This window comes from Natator depressus, chromosome 7 (genome assembly GCF_965152275.1).
Source record: "Natator depressus isolate rNatDep1 chromosome 7, rNatDep2.hap1, whole genome shotgun sequence".
NCBI lineage: Eukaryota > Metazoa > Chordata > Testudines > Cheloniidae > Natator > Natator depressus.
In genome coordinates, this window is record NC_134240.1 from 37,292,741 (window position 1) to 37,307,271 (window position 14,531).

General features: G+C 40.8%; 1 protein-coding gene across 2 annotated transcripts in view; it reads right to left on the reverse strand.

The window, feature by feature from the left end:
- Window positions 1–14,531, reverse strand: part of PPARG (peroxisome proliferator activated receptor gamma) — a 108,887-nt gene that overhangs the window by 39,312 nt on the left and 55,044 nt on the right. For both annotated transcript variants that reach the window (XM_074958153.1, XM_074958154.1), the window contains 2 exons: window positions 5,275–5,502; window positions 2,687–2,856 (listed from right to left, as the gene is read on the reverse strand). In XM_074958153.1, coding sequence (XP_074814254.1) covers window positions 2,687–2,856; window positions 5,275–5,494 — 390 coding nt within the window. In that variant the 5' untranslated portion in view covers window positions 5,495–5,502. The remainder of the gene's footprint in view (window positions 1–2,686; window positions 2,857–5,274; window positions 5,503–14,531) is intronic.

The following is a 14,531-nucleotide window of genomic DNA, read 5'->3' on the forward strand; positions in this document are numbered from 1 at the left end:
GCACTCAAGGACGATAAGGCCGTTGCGGAGAAACTAAATGAATTCTTTGCATCTGTCTTCATGGTTGAGGATATGAGAGATATTCCCAAACCTGAGACATTCTTTTTAGGTGACAAATCTGAAGAACTGTCCCAGATTGAGATGTCATTAGAGGAAGTTTTGGAACAAATTGATAAACTAAATAGTAATATGTCACCAGGGCCAGATGGTATTCACCCAAGAGTTCTTAAGGAACTCAAATGTGAACTTGCAGAACTACTAACTGTAGTCTGTAAACTATCATTTAAATCAGCTTCTGTATCAAATGACTGGAGGATAGCTAATGTGACGCCAATTTTTAAAAAGGGCTCCAGAAGTGACCCCAGCAATTACAACCCAGTAAGCCTGACTTCAGTACTGGGGAAACTGGTTGAAACTATGGTAAAGAACAAAATTATCAGACACATAGATGAACATAATTTGTTGGGGAATAGTCAACATGGTTTTTGTAAAGGGAAATCACGCTCACCAATCTACTAGAATTCTTTGAGGGGGTCAACAAGCATGTGGACAAGGGGGATCCAGTGGATATAGTGTATTTAGATTTTCAGAAAGCCTTTGACAAGGTCCCTCACCAAAGGCTCTTAAGCAAAGTAAGCAGTCATGGGATAATAGAGAAGGCGCTCTCATGGATTAGTAACTGGTTAAAAGATAGGAAACAAAAGGTAGGAATAAATGGTCAGTTTTCAGAATGGAGAGCTAAATAGTGGTGTCCCCCAGGGGTCTGTACTGGGCCCAGTCCTATTTAACATATTCATAAATGATCTGGAACAAGGGGTAAACAGTGTGGTGGCAAAATTTGCAGATGATACAAAACGACTCAAGATAGTTAAGTCCCAGGCTGATTGGGAAGCGCTACAAAAGGATCTCTCAAAATTGGGTGACTGGGCAACAAAATGGCAGATGAAATTCAATGTTGATAAATGCAAAGTAATGCACATTCAAAAACATAATCCCAACTATACATATAAAATGATGGGGTCTAAATTAGCTGTTACCACTCAAGAAAGAGATCTTGGAGTCACTGTGGATAGTTTTCTGAAAACATCCACTCAACGTGCAGCAGCAGTCAAAAAAGCAAACAGAATGTTGGGAATCATTAAGAAAGGGATAGATAATAAGACAGAAAATATCATATTGCCTCTATATAAATCCATGGTATGCCCACATCTTGAATACTGCATGCAGATATGGCCGCCCCATCTCAAAAAAGATATATTGGAATTGGAAAAGGTTCAGAAAAGGGCAACAAAAATGATTAGGGGTATGCTGCTATCTGAGGAGAGATTAATAAGATTGGGATTTTTCATCTTGGAATAGAGACAACTAAGGAGGGATATGATAAAAATCTATAAAATCATGACTGGTGTGGAGAAAGTAAATAAGGAAGTGTTATTTACTCCTTCTCATAACACAAGAACTAAGGGCCACCATATGAAATGAATAGGCAGCAGGTTTAAAACAAACAAAAGGAAGTACTTTTTCACACAACACACAGTCAACCTGTGAACTCCTTGCTAGAGGATGTTGTGAAGGCCAAGAGTATAACAGGGTTCAAAAAAGAACTAGATAAATTCATGGAGGATAGGTCTATCAATGGCTATTAGCCAGGATGGGCAGGGATGGTGTCCTTAGCCTCTGTTTGGCGGAAGCTGGGAATGGGCAACAGGGGATGAATCACTTGATGATTACCTGTTCTGTTCATTCCCTCTGTGGCACCTGGCATCGGCCACTGTCAGAAGACAGGATACTGGGCTAGATGGACCATCTCTTCAGTATGGCCGTTCTTATATTCTTATGCATATTTGTGTGGACACATAAAGAAGGTATGATTGCAAAAGACACTTGATACCACATGTGAAAGGAGGTGAGCATTGGGGTTTGTATATCACATTTTAGCTATTATTTAAACAATGTTTCTCCTTTCCCTCCCCATCACCTCCTTTCATCACTCAGTGCTGGTTTCATAGTGTGGCTTCTCCTTATACTGTATGAAAAACTAATAACATCATTTAAAAAAACCTATCCAGGCTTGCTAAACAAAAAACCAAAACAAACAAACAAAACCTCTGCTCCTAGAGCAAAGACCAAATGCATGGGAGAGCTAACTGAGAAACGTTGGATTCAGAGCACATTTGGGAAAGGCTCCCTATTTCTGAGAATTCATGCAGAGTTCACAGCTAATCCACATGCTAACTGACATTAATGATAATCACAGGAGAAATCCTGGAGGAATAAAATGATGTATCATCTGTCAGGGTCAGAGAAATAGCTGGGTTAAAACTAAAGGGGACATTACTAAGTTAGCCAAACTTACATGAATTAGGATAGAAAATATACAATTTCATTCCTGGAGAAAAGGAAGACCAATGGTGAATCTACTACTCTACACACATTCAGTGTTAGAACAGTTCTACTTGACAGCATTGAGATGTTAATTCCATTGTCACTGGACCTTCAGCATATCCGGATAGTACTGCTGTCCATTAATATTCTATTAAAATCAGTAGAATGGAATTCTTTTTCTAGGGACATTCAGCAGCACAGCTAAGGTGACCAACCTGGAATACTTGGCAGCAGTCAAGAAATGAGAACGTGGAAATGATAGAATGTTCTTATTTCAGGCAGACACTATTGGACAACCCACCTTACAACCTTCGCATGCATGCACGCCATAATGAAATCCAGAAGCCTTGTCCCCGCATACTCTGCATTCTATAGCCATGAGAGAATTGGAGGTCTCTTCAGGAGGTTTATTGTACAACTGAACTTTTTCTGAAAAATAAGGTGGGGAAGGAGGCTCCATTTTGATTGCACCTGCATATGTAAGAGATTTTAAAAGATTAATTTATCGTCTGTTATAAAAGGTACAATAAGATGTCAAGAAATAGTGACCAATACTTTCATTATAACTAACAACCACAGTAAATAGGGCCAAAAATTCTCTGTCCTGTTTAATAATAAAATAATGATAAACAGCTGTAAATATTAACTCCTTAAAAGGCTACAAGCCACAAGCAGCCATCTAGTAGATTGTGAATGAGGCTGAACTATGTTGAAGATGGCAGGGTCTGGTGCAGAAACGGGGCTATTGATCCAGTCTTCAGATTGGAAGTGCAGAATTGGTTTAGGTTGAGGACCTCATTGCCCTCCACAGCGGGGACTTCGTATTTATTCCCTGACATAGTTGTCCTCCATGAATCTTCCTTCCTCCAGCCCTCCCTCTGCAAAGCGTGTGTGGTACTTACTACAAGTCTAGGGCAGCAGTAGCTCTGGGAGGCAGGGATTGGAATCCCTAACAAGGTCTAAAAAACGACGACTCACTTGAGCTACTCAGTTGGATAATTTGGTCAAATAAAGATTGTGCTAGTGTTTTAGAGCCACTTCAGCTCTTAAGAAACTTCACTCTGTATTGGGAAATATAATTCAACCCCAGAGGCTGGTTACTGTTACATCTGACCCTTCTGAAAATTACTAATTAAAGTGCCCTTGATAATTCTAAAAAAGTTCAGTGAATACAAATAAATATGGCAACTCTTCATCAACCTATAGAGTTGGACATAAAAAGGAAGCGTTGACTTTACTAGATTATAAACTCATAGCAATATAACATTTTAGGAATAGGGAAACAGAACAACAAAGCAATAAAGATAATATAACAATAAAGCAAAACCTTCCTTTTCAGTGGCAAACTCAGTATATGCTGTATGGATTAGGCTCACATTCATCAAGCTAAGTGTGTTATACAGCTATGAACTGGAGGCAGAAACTATTACTACTTTCTTTCCTAACAGTTACCAAGGCTGTGATAATCTTCTCATAATGGTATATTTCCTATTCTTCTAATCCAATATGCAATCATCTTTGTGGTATCTCTGCATGAAGCCTTGTCTGTGTGATTCCATTTTGCCTGTGTCTTGTCTTATGTGCTTCAGTGACAATGAGTGTCTATGTTGTGCACAGACATCTCTTATCTGTCAGCTTCTGGTCACTGTGGGGCAAGCCGTTACTTGCTGGTATCGTCCAATAAAAGATGTCAATTGTTTCCCACAAAAGTCAAACAAGTACCTTTTTGCTCTTCCGGCATGGAGCAGACTCATGCCTACTGTTACTTTTGCACTTTGTGTGTTTACTGTTCACATTATGTAAAATCTCTAGGGATGAATCCAGTCTCCAGTGCCATGCCACAGTAACTTTGATGGGTGCTGGGATGATCAATGGGATGGGGGAGAGAGGAGTAAGAGGCAGGAGTCCAACCCCAGGCTCCAAAGAGACAGCCTATTGGCTGGAGTATTTCTGCTTCCCTAGCAGGTCCTTCAGAGGAAGTGGAGACGGGCTGAAGGGTATATGTGTGGAGGGATGAACAAGAGAACATGCACATTGACAAAACTTCCAGTCCCTCCTTCAAAACACCCCGTGTGTTGCTGTGCAAAGACCCTTTGGGGTGCAAGACCCTGTGCTGGACAGATGGGCACCCCCCTTTTGAAGACTCCTCCAAATCTTGCCCCCCAGTGCACAGTAGGACTATACCAGTTCTGCTGCCAAGGGCTTTCGAGACTTGCACACTGAGGGCAGGATTTGCCACTTGATAAACAATTAATTATAAAAAGAGAATAAGAACTGCTTATGATCACTGACCATTAACAGGAGTCACATGGCTTTAAGCAGTTTTTTAATACAGTTTTTATGACAGATTTCCAACTCGCCTTATAAACAAAAGAGACAAAAATATATAAATCAGAAACTCTGGATGTTGTTGATAAAGAAGTAAATCATTCTGACATCATTTTAGAGTATCACATGGGGCTGAATCCTAAAGTTCGCTCAGGGAAGTCAATGAATATTTGCCTGGCCCATTGGCCTAAAAGATCAGTGGCGTGATTGTCAGCAGAAGTGGGGTAACCAGGTCCTTAGGAACAAGTCACCTCCCTTCAGGATGGGAAAACTTCCATTTGGGATTTTATTCATAATTGTGAAGCTAGGGGCTGCTTTGTTTACATGCAACAATACAAAGGGAATGCTCACAAAACTGCAAAGGCCTGTCTACATTGGGAATATCTATGTCTAATTTGCTTGGTTTTTAATAAAGCTTCAAGGACATTTTACTCCAAGGGTATCTGGGAGAGAGGGAGGTTCTGAAACAAATTCTAAAAAATCTTTTGTGGAGGGTACACTTCCCAGAGAATTAAACAATTCAAATTCGGACAACCTGAAAAGTGAAAAGAAACTGCATACTTTGGCATTCCTGGAGCTTGATATCATATTTGTAATCAATGGCTGTCTGGTCAGTTCTTGCAAGAGGAATATCTTCATAGTGTGGTGAAGAAATACTAGAAAAATCAACAGTGGTAAAGGGCTTTATGTCAAAGGAATGGGAGTGATCTTCCATGGCAGACAGATCCACTTGGCTAATTCCAAAATTAATGGGCCAAAACGGCATTTCTGTGTCGACCATTGTAATCCCTGAAAGGAAAAAAAGAAAGAAACAGACATTTTAAAAACTGCTTCTTCTCCATCCAATGGGGACTCAGTAGGTTGACATAATTCCTGTTACTGTTAGGAGAATAATCTACACACATATACATACAGATGCATAAAAGAATTATTTACTTTATATTATTACGAATAGCTAAATGACACATCCTGCTTTTATATTTTAAAAAATATTTATACCATGTGGAGGCCTTCAAGTTACTTACAAAAATGGATATTGCTAATTTAAAGGAACATAGGACATGATTCTCATCTTTCACCATTTTTTACACCCATGTAAATTCATTGACTTTGGTGGGGTTACTGTTGATTTATACCAATCTACATGAGAGCAGAGTTATGGTGGTTTTGCTCTGCATGGGTTAATTTCTAACATTTTCAGACTCTAAATTGATTTACTAAGTATTCTGCCAGGTTTGAGCTTCCAAAAATCCTAACAATTTAAAAAAATATAATTTTATGCTATGAAAAATATAGTTGATATCAATATTACAGTACAAACAGCAGGCGGGAAGTTTTCAAAAACATTTAAGTGATTAAGTCCCACTGAAGGCACTTTGAAAATTTTACCCTACATCCTCACAACCATGGCTCGAAGAAACTTCTTGTTATGAGTTTCCATACCCCATTATGTTTCTGGGTCTCCACATTTTCTCTTAAGTTTTAAAGAGAAAGGCCCAAATCAAAAGTCTAAATGTGTATAAGCCCCAAACATATTGATATTTAGCTCTCAGTCCAAAAACCTGCAGTTTGTCCTCGTCCTATCATGTGCTGAACCGAATTCCTTGATTTGAACACCGTTGAATTCCAAAGAAGTTAGAATTCTAATCTGAATTTTGCACATTGGGCCCTAACTCTACTTTTTAGTGAGTTATAAAAAGATCTTTAGATTACAATTAGATTGAACATTATGAAACTACAATAAAGTAGTGAGCATGGGTATTTCATTTGGACTTGAGACCCATTAAAGTATATAGACTTTAAACTTTTATGTAATATGAACTTGTTTGACTTGGTTTACTTTTGAACCAACTAATACTACTCTGTCATGCTGCCAAAAAGGCTGTTGTTACAAAATGGATATAATGGGTGCCGCTCTTCAATTTAGAGGAGACAATATGTGTTGCACAGATTGTCATTCTTTGTTGGTGAAGGCTGCTAGATGTGCAGGTCTCACAGAGAACCACCTGTTTGCCTTTCTGTACAGCAAGCACTGACAGTATGTTCATGCTTCTTACTCCTAAACATTAGATGAGAGGGCAGATGGTGTAACAGTAACTGATACAGAAAGAAGTGCCCTCCTAACAGCAGGGGTTCCAGGATGAAGTACTTAGGCAACTCCTTAGCAGTTTCCCCAATTCCTTCCCCCAAAGTCTTACAAATTTTATAGGATAGATATATGGACCCTGATGCTACTCTCAGTGAAAGCAGGATTGTGCCAATGGTAAACAAAGAATTTCTGATTAATTTCTCCAAGCCAGAAAAACCTTCTGAATATATAGTCCTGGTTGTCAAAATGTTTAATTGATTTTAAATAGTTCCCACAAAAACGTATTCTTCTTTCAGTGCGTAGGGGATCTATACATGGAAATCTATCTTCAGATCAATAGGGGCATTTTATCTTCATTTTAGTTACACAGATTTCCAAATAAAAGCGTAAAAACAGTCCAGTGAAAAGAATGACCACATGTTGGTTTGGCTACCTGACATTTTTTCTTAGTTATAAATCCATTCCTTTAATCATTCTTGCCCACCTCAAAAAACCCTTAACACATGCTTAGAGCGCTACCAAATTCACAGTCCATGTTGATCAATTCACGGTCACAGGATTTTAAAAACAGTACATTTTGTGATTTCAGATATTTAAATCTGAAATTTCACCATGTTGTAACTGTAGGAGTCCTGACCCAACTCTGACGGCAGCAACGTAGAAGTAACGTTGGCAAAGTATGGCATTGTCATCCTTACTTCTGCGCTGCTACTGATGGGGTGCTGCCTTCAGAGCTGGGCACTTGGTGGCAGCCATCACCCAGCACTGAAGGCAGCACAGAAATAAGGGTGGCAATACCACGACCCCCCTAAAATAACCTTGTGACACCCCTCCACGACCTTCTTTTGGGTCGGGAGCCTGAATTTGAGAAACACTGGTCTCCCCGTGAAATCTGGTCTTTTGTGTAATTTTACCCTATACTACATAGATTTCACGGGGGAGACCAGATTTCATGATCCGTGACACATTTTTCATCAATGTAAATTTGGTAGGGTCCTACACATGCTTAACTTCAGCTGCATGCTAACTCTATCTCTATTCAGCAAAGTACTTAAGCACTGAAGATAATGAGACTTAAGCACATGCCTGAAATTAATGGGATTTAAGCACATGCTTAAAATTAAGCACAAATGTAAGAGATTTGCTGAACAGAGATAATCTTATGCATATGCTTAAAGCTAAGGATATGCTTAAGTGCATCACTTGAATCAGGGCATATGTACATAGAACTGCCATCGAACTGTTGCATGTATGATTGAGGCTAGTGTTCAATAGAAGGGATTAAAATAAACTCCAAAGTCTCCATGAACCATTCATTAGCAATGCAAAAATATCCACACAATTTTAAGGGGGGCACTACGTAGTACTTTCAAGCTAAAGAGCTTCAATTTGCAAATTGCTACAAGTTAATCAAATTTAACAGTAGCTATATTTTTATGCTATAACACAGTACATGGGCATCTCCTGAATTTAGGAAAGCAAGACAAGGATTTAGTTTTATGAATGTGACCATTCTCAAACTAAGACCACATGTGCTACCAAAACAGACCAGCTTCTGTGTTTGATGACAATCCTGGCCTGTGTGCCATTTCCTTTTTGTCACATTTTGAGATCTCAATAGGAGAATACTCCTTACTCTTATAAACAGCTCTAGGGTTCATAGACCAAAAAGCATATATGGTTCAAGAAAGAGGCTGCTCTTTCAAAAAATCAAATAAATATGTGATGTGTACAAATATTTCAGGACTGAAGATACTGCATTCATGCCCCCTGAATTGCTTCTTTAGTTTTCTTTGTGTGCGTAAAATTTCTCATCCTGCATGAATATGAAGAATATGAGTCACATGCATTCATGATACACGACTACCAATGCAAACTTACTACTACGTTGGAAAATGCACATGATTATCCACTGACTGGCTGTAGTGCAGTGTTTCTCAATTGGTGAGGATGGCTTCTCCCACCTCTTCAAGGAAAGGTCAAAACTAGGGTGACCATATTTTCCTATGCTGAATATGGGACACCTGGTAACATTACTCGTATTCAAGCGAGTTCAACGGCAATCAAATCAGAACTATGCAGTACAAACATTCAAATTAATATCAAGTTGACTGAGCCCCTGTTAAAAAAGAAATACTGTGTAGTTGGATTCTTTTTATTTACCTTCTTATCTTTAAGGCTTTAGGATTTACACGGGGAGGGGTGACATACACACACTACCGTACACCTCTCTCACACAGCGGGGGTAGCTGACCGACCTGACCCTCCCTGCCCGGCGCTCTCCGCCGGGCTGGGCCCCAGGGATGGACCCACCTGTCCTGGTACAGGATGGACCCACCGCTCCTGGTACCTGGAGCCATGTCTTCCCAAGGCAACACGCTGCAGGGGTGTGGGGGGGGGCATGAGGGTCACACGCCCCCTGTCCCCAGATGTCTGTCAGGGTTCACATCAGAACGTGGCTAGCAGCAGCCTTTCAGCACTGTGCAGCAGGGAAGGGATGGGAGCTGCTTCCAGCTGCAGGGGGCGGGGAAGTGGGGAAGGGATGACCTGGCCTGTGTCTTTGCAGAGTTCATCTCTTCCCTTCCCCCACACCCCTGGCTGGAAGCAGCTCCTGTCCCTTCCTGCCCACACAGTGTCGAAAGGCAGCTAACACCTCCAGGCTGCTGCTGGCCACCAACCTAACCCAGCCACCTCCTGTCCCCTGGCTACAGCACAGACAGGAAGGGGTTAAACCCTAAGGATGCATTGTGCACCAGGGCCCAGGGAACCAGACTGCACGGGCTTCAGCGAACCAGCCCAGAAAGGTGGCTGAGTAGGAGAGGGTGCCTAGGGGACAGAGCAGCCCCACACTCCCTGGGGCCAGGACCCAGGGAAGGTTGTGTGTGAAGAGGGTGCTATGGAGGCTGCACAGTTGGGGTGCGAACAAGCTGGAAAGAGGCTTCCCCATGCCAGCCCTGTGTGGGGCTTTGGCACATGCAGGGCTTGGCTCCTCCTGGCCAGCGTGCTGGGCTGGAGGGTCTTGGGCTTTCCCAGGGAGCCAGCCCAGCCAGAGGCAGTGGGGGGAAGGAAGGAGCCTGAAGGCTGTTGATGAGCTGAGTGCTTTGACTAGAGGCTGGTTCTCTGCACATTGCTGGGAGTGGGATGTGCCCTGCTGCGGGGGATATGGAAGAGCAGCAGGGCTGCGGGCGGTGACGGGGCAAAGCAGGCAGAGGACAGCGAGAGTGGGAGAACATAAAGGGCCGATCGATGGGCAGCAGAGGCGACATGTAATTGGCCACTGCCTGGTGCCTGCCTGCAATCACCAGCCACCACAGCTCACAGCCAGAGCCTGCTGGAAATGGGATGGAGGGCAGGGCTCTGCTGGCCAAGAGCCAGCATGCATCGGGGGCTGCACTGATGGACCAGCAGGAGGAGCAGCCGGCCCCACGCATTGCAGCTTTGCCAACCACCAGCCTTGTACACCCACCCCCATTGTTGGCCACTCCACCTGCCCCACTCACCACTGGTGGGCAGGCGGCTGGCAAGCAGGGATCCAACCAGCAGCAGGACCCGCCAGTACTGATGCGGGGGAGACAGAAAATACGGGACAATTTGCCTGTTTTTAAGAAAAAGTCAGGACACCTGCAGGAGGGTTTAAATATGGGACAGTCCCTTTAAAAACATGACGTCTGGTCACCCTAGTCAAAACAAGCTCAGGGAAAAGGAATATGCTTTCTTTCTGTTTATGAGAACTTATGCATAGAAAACTCCCTTTGATTTCAAAAAGAATTACGTGCATGTAAAGGCTGTAGGATCAGGCCCCTATAAATTCTGGAGTGGAAACTTGTAGACAAATAAAGAGAAACATTTCTGACAGAAAGCTTAAAAAACCCTAACACTTCTTAGCTAGAACATGTGTTATTTGAGAAACAAAAGTGTTTAGCATTATCCTCAATCTTCATAGCTAATAGGAGATGGGGGAAAAAAACCTTGGGAAAATAGGTATTTTTCTATCTGCGGGTAGAAGCAGAGATGGTATAGTCAGCATTTTCCTAGCACAGTCTGCCAATACTATCAGAGCACCTGCACAACAAAACATTGTTTCCAGCCCTGAACTGTTAACTTCTGCTTGTTGTATTAACTTTTAAGGTAAGCAATGCAAGTTAAAAGAAGCAGGCATCAATTTTCCCTGAGTATAATGATCATTGAATGGAAAGGTGTGGGCTCCATACAAGCTAGTCTTTTCTGATTATTTGTTCTTTAATTTTGTTTTTGTTTGTAACACATAATTTTATGTGTGTATTGGGAGGAGGAGAAATAAAAACTTCAAGATTATATCGAAGGAAGGAATTATTTGTACATCAAGAACCAGGGAAAGAAATTAATAGTGGGTGCAAGGATTGGCTACTATAGGTAGCAATTCCTTTTTTACCGTTCTTATTTTTGCTACACAAGGGCAGTAAAACCTTGAATTATTGGACATTTACACGCACAGGAGCCTGTAAATGCCACACCCTTTGTAGGTCAGTAACATATGTTCTGTACTCAAGATTTCTTCATACAACTAGGAGGTTTCACTAAGTCATGCCAATATGCATCTGTATACATATGTTCTACATTACAGTTGCCTCAAAGGGCAATATTGGTTTCTCTGTTGTACAGTAATTGTATCATATATAGTATGTCCAGAGACTGCTGTTTAGATCTAAGGGCCTGATACTTATCTGAAATTGGTGGAACTCCTCACATAAGCAAACCATATTAAAAAGGGTTTGCAAGATCAGGCTCTAAATTTCTTATTCTTCTCCTTCCACTGAACACAGCTAATTTTGTCCATGCCATTAGTTCAAATGAACAAGCCACTGACTTAGCCTAATTTGCTTGCACAGTACCTGCAGAAACGCAGTGTTTATATTTCTGTCAGATCAAGTGTGCAAGGATTCATGAGATTAACTGTTGCAGTTACCCACAGCCAGGAAGCATTTATCTCAGGAAGGCAGTATGTCTCCCTGACCTTCCCTATGCTTAGGGGAGAGAACAAACTACTACAAACCTTTAACGGATACATAGGGTGACCAGATGTCCCAATTTTATAGGGACAGTCCCGATTTTGGGGTCTTTTTCTTATCAAGCCTCCTATTTCCCCCCACCCCCGTCCCGATTTTACACACTTGCTGTTTGGTCACCCTACGGATAGAGCATATTCTCCAACAATATGGCCAGCCAGTTCTATTGGCCAGCATACTGGGGAGAGGATGGAGTGGTGGCTTCTGCCTATTTTTGCCTGTCTCCAGTCCATACCCTTTCCAGAGGGTTGTTTCCTGAAGACCATCTTGGTAGCAATCCCTGCACTTTGCCAAGTGCACAGGCTACCATTCTGGCTGGCCCTTTGGCAGGCTGGGCAAGGATTTGGGAGCGGCTCTTTACATTCTCCTCCTACTGCATGGCTGTGTAATTAGCCACAATTGACCGCTTTACCATTATGCAGATATGCTGATTTGTGACTTGGATGATGAAAAAATGCAATGTTATCTATCTCAAAAAGTTCAATGCAGCTAAATGAGTCTTCAGTGCACTGGTATAAAGTATACTGTACAGAATAAATATCTCAGGCTTCAAATCTATCACAGGAGGCATTTTGTTTTGTGCCCTGCATGGCTGTTTTTGTATTAGAACCACATCTATTAAAGTGTTATGAAAATAAAAAATAGCTAAGCTCTGGTGACCTTAAAAACGTTTCAGAATTATTCACTTTTTCAGATTTGCTCACTATTTTATCTCAAAATCCAAGCACCTGTGAGTTGTTCATCATGTTTCAAAATTAAGAATCCTGTTCACACACAGGAGCTGACCACTGTTCAGTTGTTATTTTAATTGCCCGATGACTTAGTACAAGGATACTCAGTTTATTTCAGTAAAATTATCATTACACATATGAACATTAGAAACAAGGTGAATTCTACCAATCGACTTTTGTCCCATCTCTAAGTTTTACTATCAATGGTAAACTGAACAAAAAATTACACGAGTGATAATGTCAACCTCATATTTATATGATCACTGAACTCCAAAATGTTTGTTAGTACTATCTGATATTTATGTTTGACAATTAATTTATGAAGACACATAACTGTATTTAATTTTTCTTACTTTTTTGTCTTAATTTTTTTCCAATAAAAATAAATTAAAAAGGGTTTTACTGCAGCCTTTTTAATGGCTCTGAGTCATTTTCCATCAACCAACAATGACTTGAGGACAACTTTATCAGTCAAATCCTTTGGAATTCTAGGGCACTGTCATAAAGCTTACAGAATCTTGTGTGGCTCTCCAGGCAACAGATGAATATTTGTCATTAAGTGGTGAAGAACTTCCACTCCACCCTGCAAATTTTGATTTGTAGAAATTTGTTCTCAGCCAGCACAGGGTTACATAAAGTGGTAGCAGAGGCAATACCACTTGCACAAAGACAAATGAAAATGCTTACACATTCAATCATAATAAAGACTAGAAGTGAAAGGGAGAGTGCTATGAAGTAACTAATTTATACACCAGGAAGTAAAATGAGGCACATGAACTCATCTGACATTTGCTTGATTGAGCTGTCAGTCTCTATACCATTAGGAACAGCCTGGATGACAATCTATAGCTGATTTGGTGTGACTGAGGAAAACAGTCATTCACTCACTCTAAGAAATTCCATTCAACAAGAACCACATATAAAATCAGTTAAAAATTTCTTATTAGGGCAATTCAATACAATTTTTCTATATTAAACCAACAGTAATACAAGATATAAAATAAGAGATTACCATGGTATGAAAAACATCTTGGATCCCAAACTGCCCCTTACTATAAACAATGCTTGCTCTCAGTTAACCCGAAAGGCTTGTTGCACTGCATTCTACACATACTCTTTCCAAAGGGACAAAGCTATCAAAATGTGACCCTAGAGCTGTTTAATGAAGTAGCCAGAACATCCTACCCTAATACAGCTTACACAAAAACAGAAAAGGAAAAATACAAAAAACCTCTGGGACTTGCAAAGAGTAAATTAAAAACTAGCTGGTTGTATATATATATATAATTATATATAAACACACAGACACACACATATACATATATTGATTAAATTAATATAGTTGTAATTTTAACTGAAATATATTTCATGTAGCAGCTTGCATTTCACTTCAAATGACTAATACATATTTTACAAAATAAACGGACAAGCAACACCCCACAGAAGTAAATGAGAGTTCTTCCAATGACTTCAATAGGAGCAGGATCGGATGCTCAGTGAAATCATTTGACATATGTAGGGAGTTACAGTTAAAATGGTCCCTCTTTCTTTATGAGAAAGTCATAGTCATTCTTAGCCTTTAACGAGTACTTAGAGCTGGTGAAAAGTGTCAGTTTCACATCCCTTCAGATTTAATTCCTTAGGCCACACAACAGGAGCTATCCAAGCTTTCACACATCACCCTGCCAACACTCCTCCTGCAGGCACCACCTCCTATAAAGTAAAGGGCCTCATTATTTTCATAGGGGGAGAGAGAATGAGGCAGAAGACTGCAGGAAAAGAAAGGATGTTCATGTGGTTAAAGTAGTTGAATGCCACATAGAAGAATTCAGTTCTATCCTTGCCTCTGCCATAGAGTTACTATCTGGTGCTGGGCAAGTCACTTAAGCCAAAACATTTTCAACTGTTCACTAATTGTGTGTTTCTTGTTTTCTGGGTCCCTAACTAAGACAC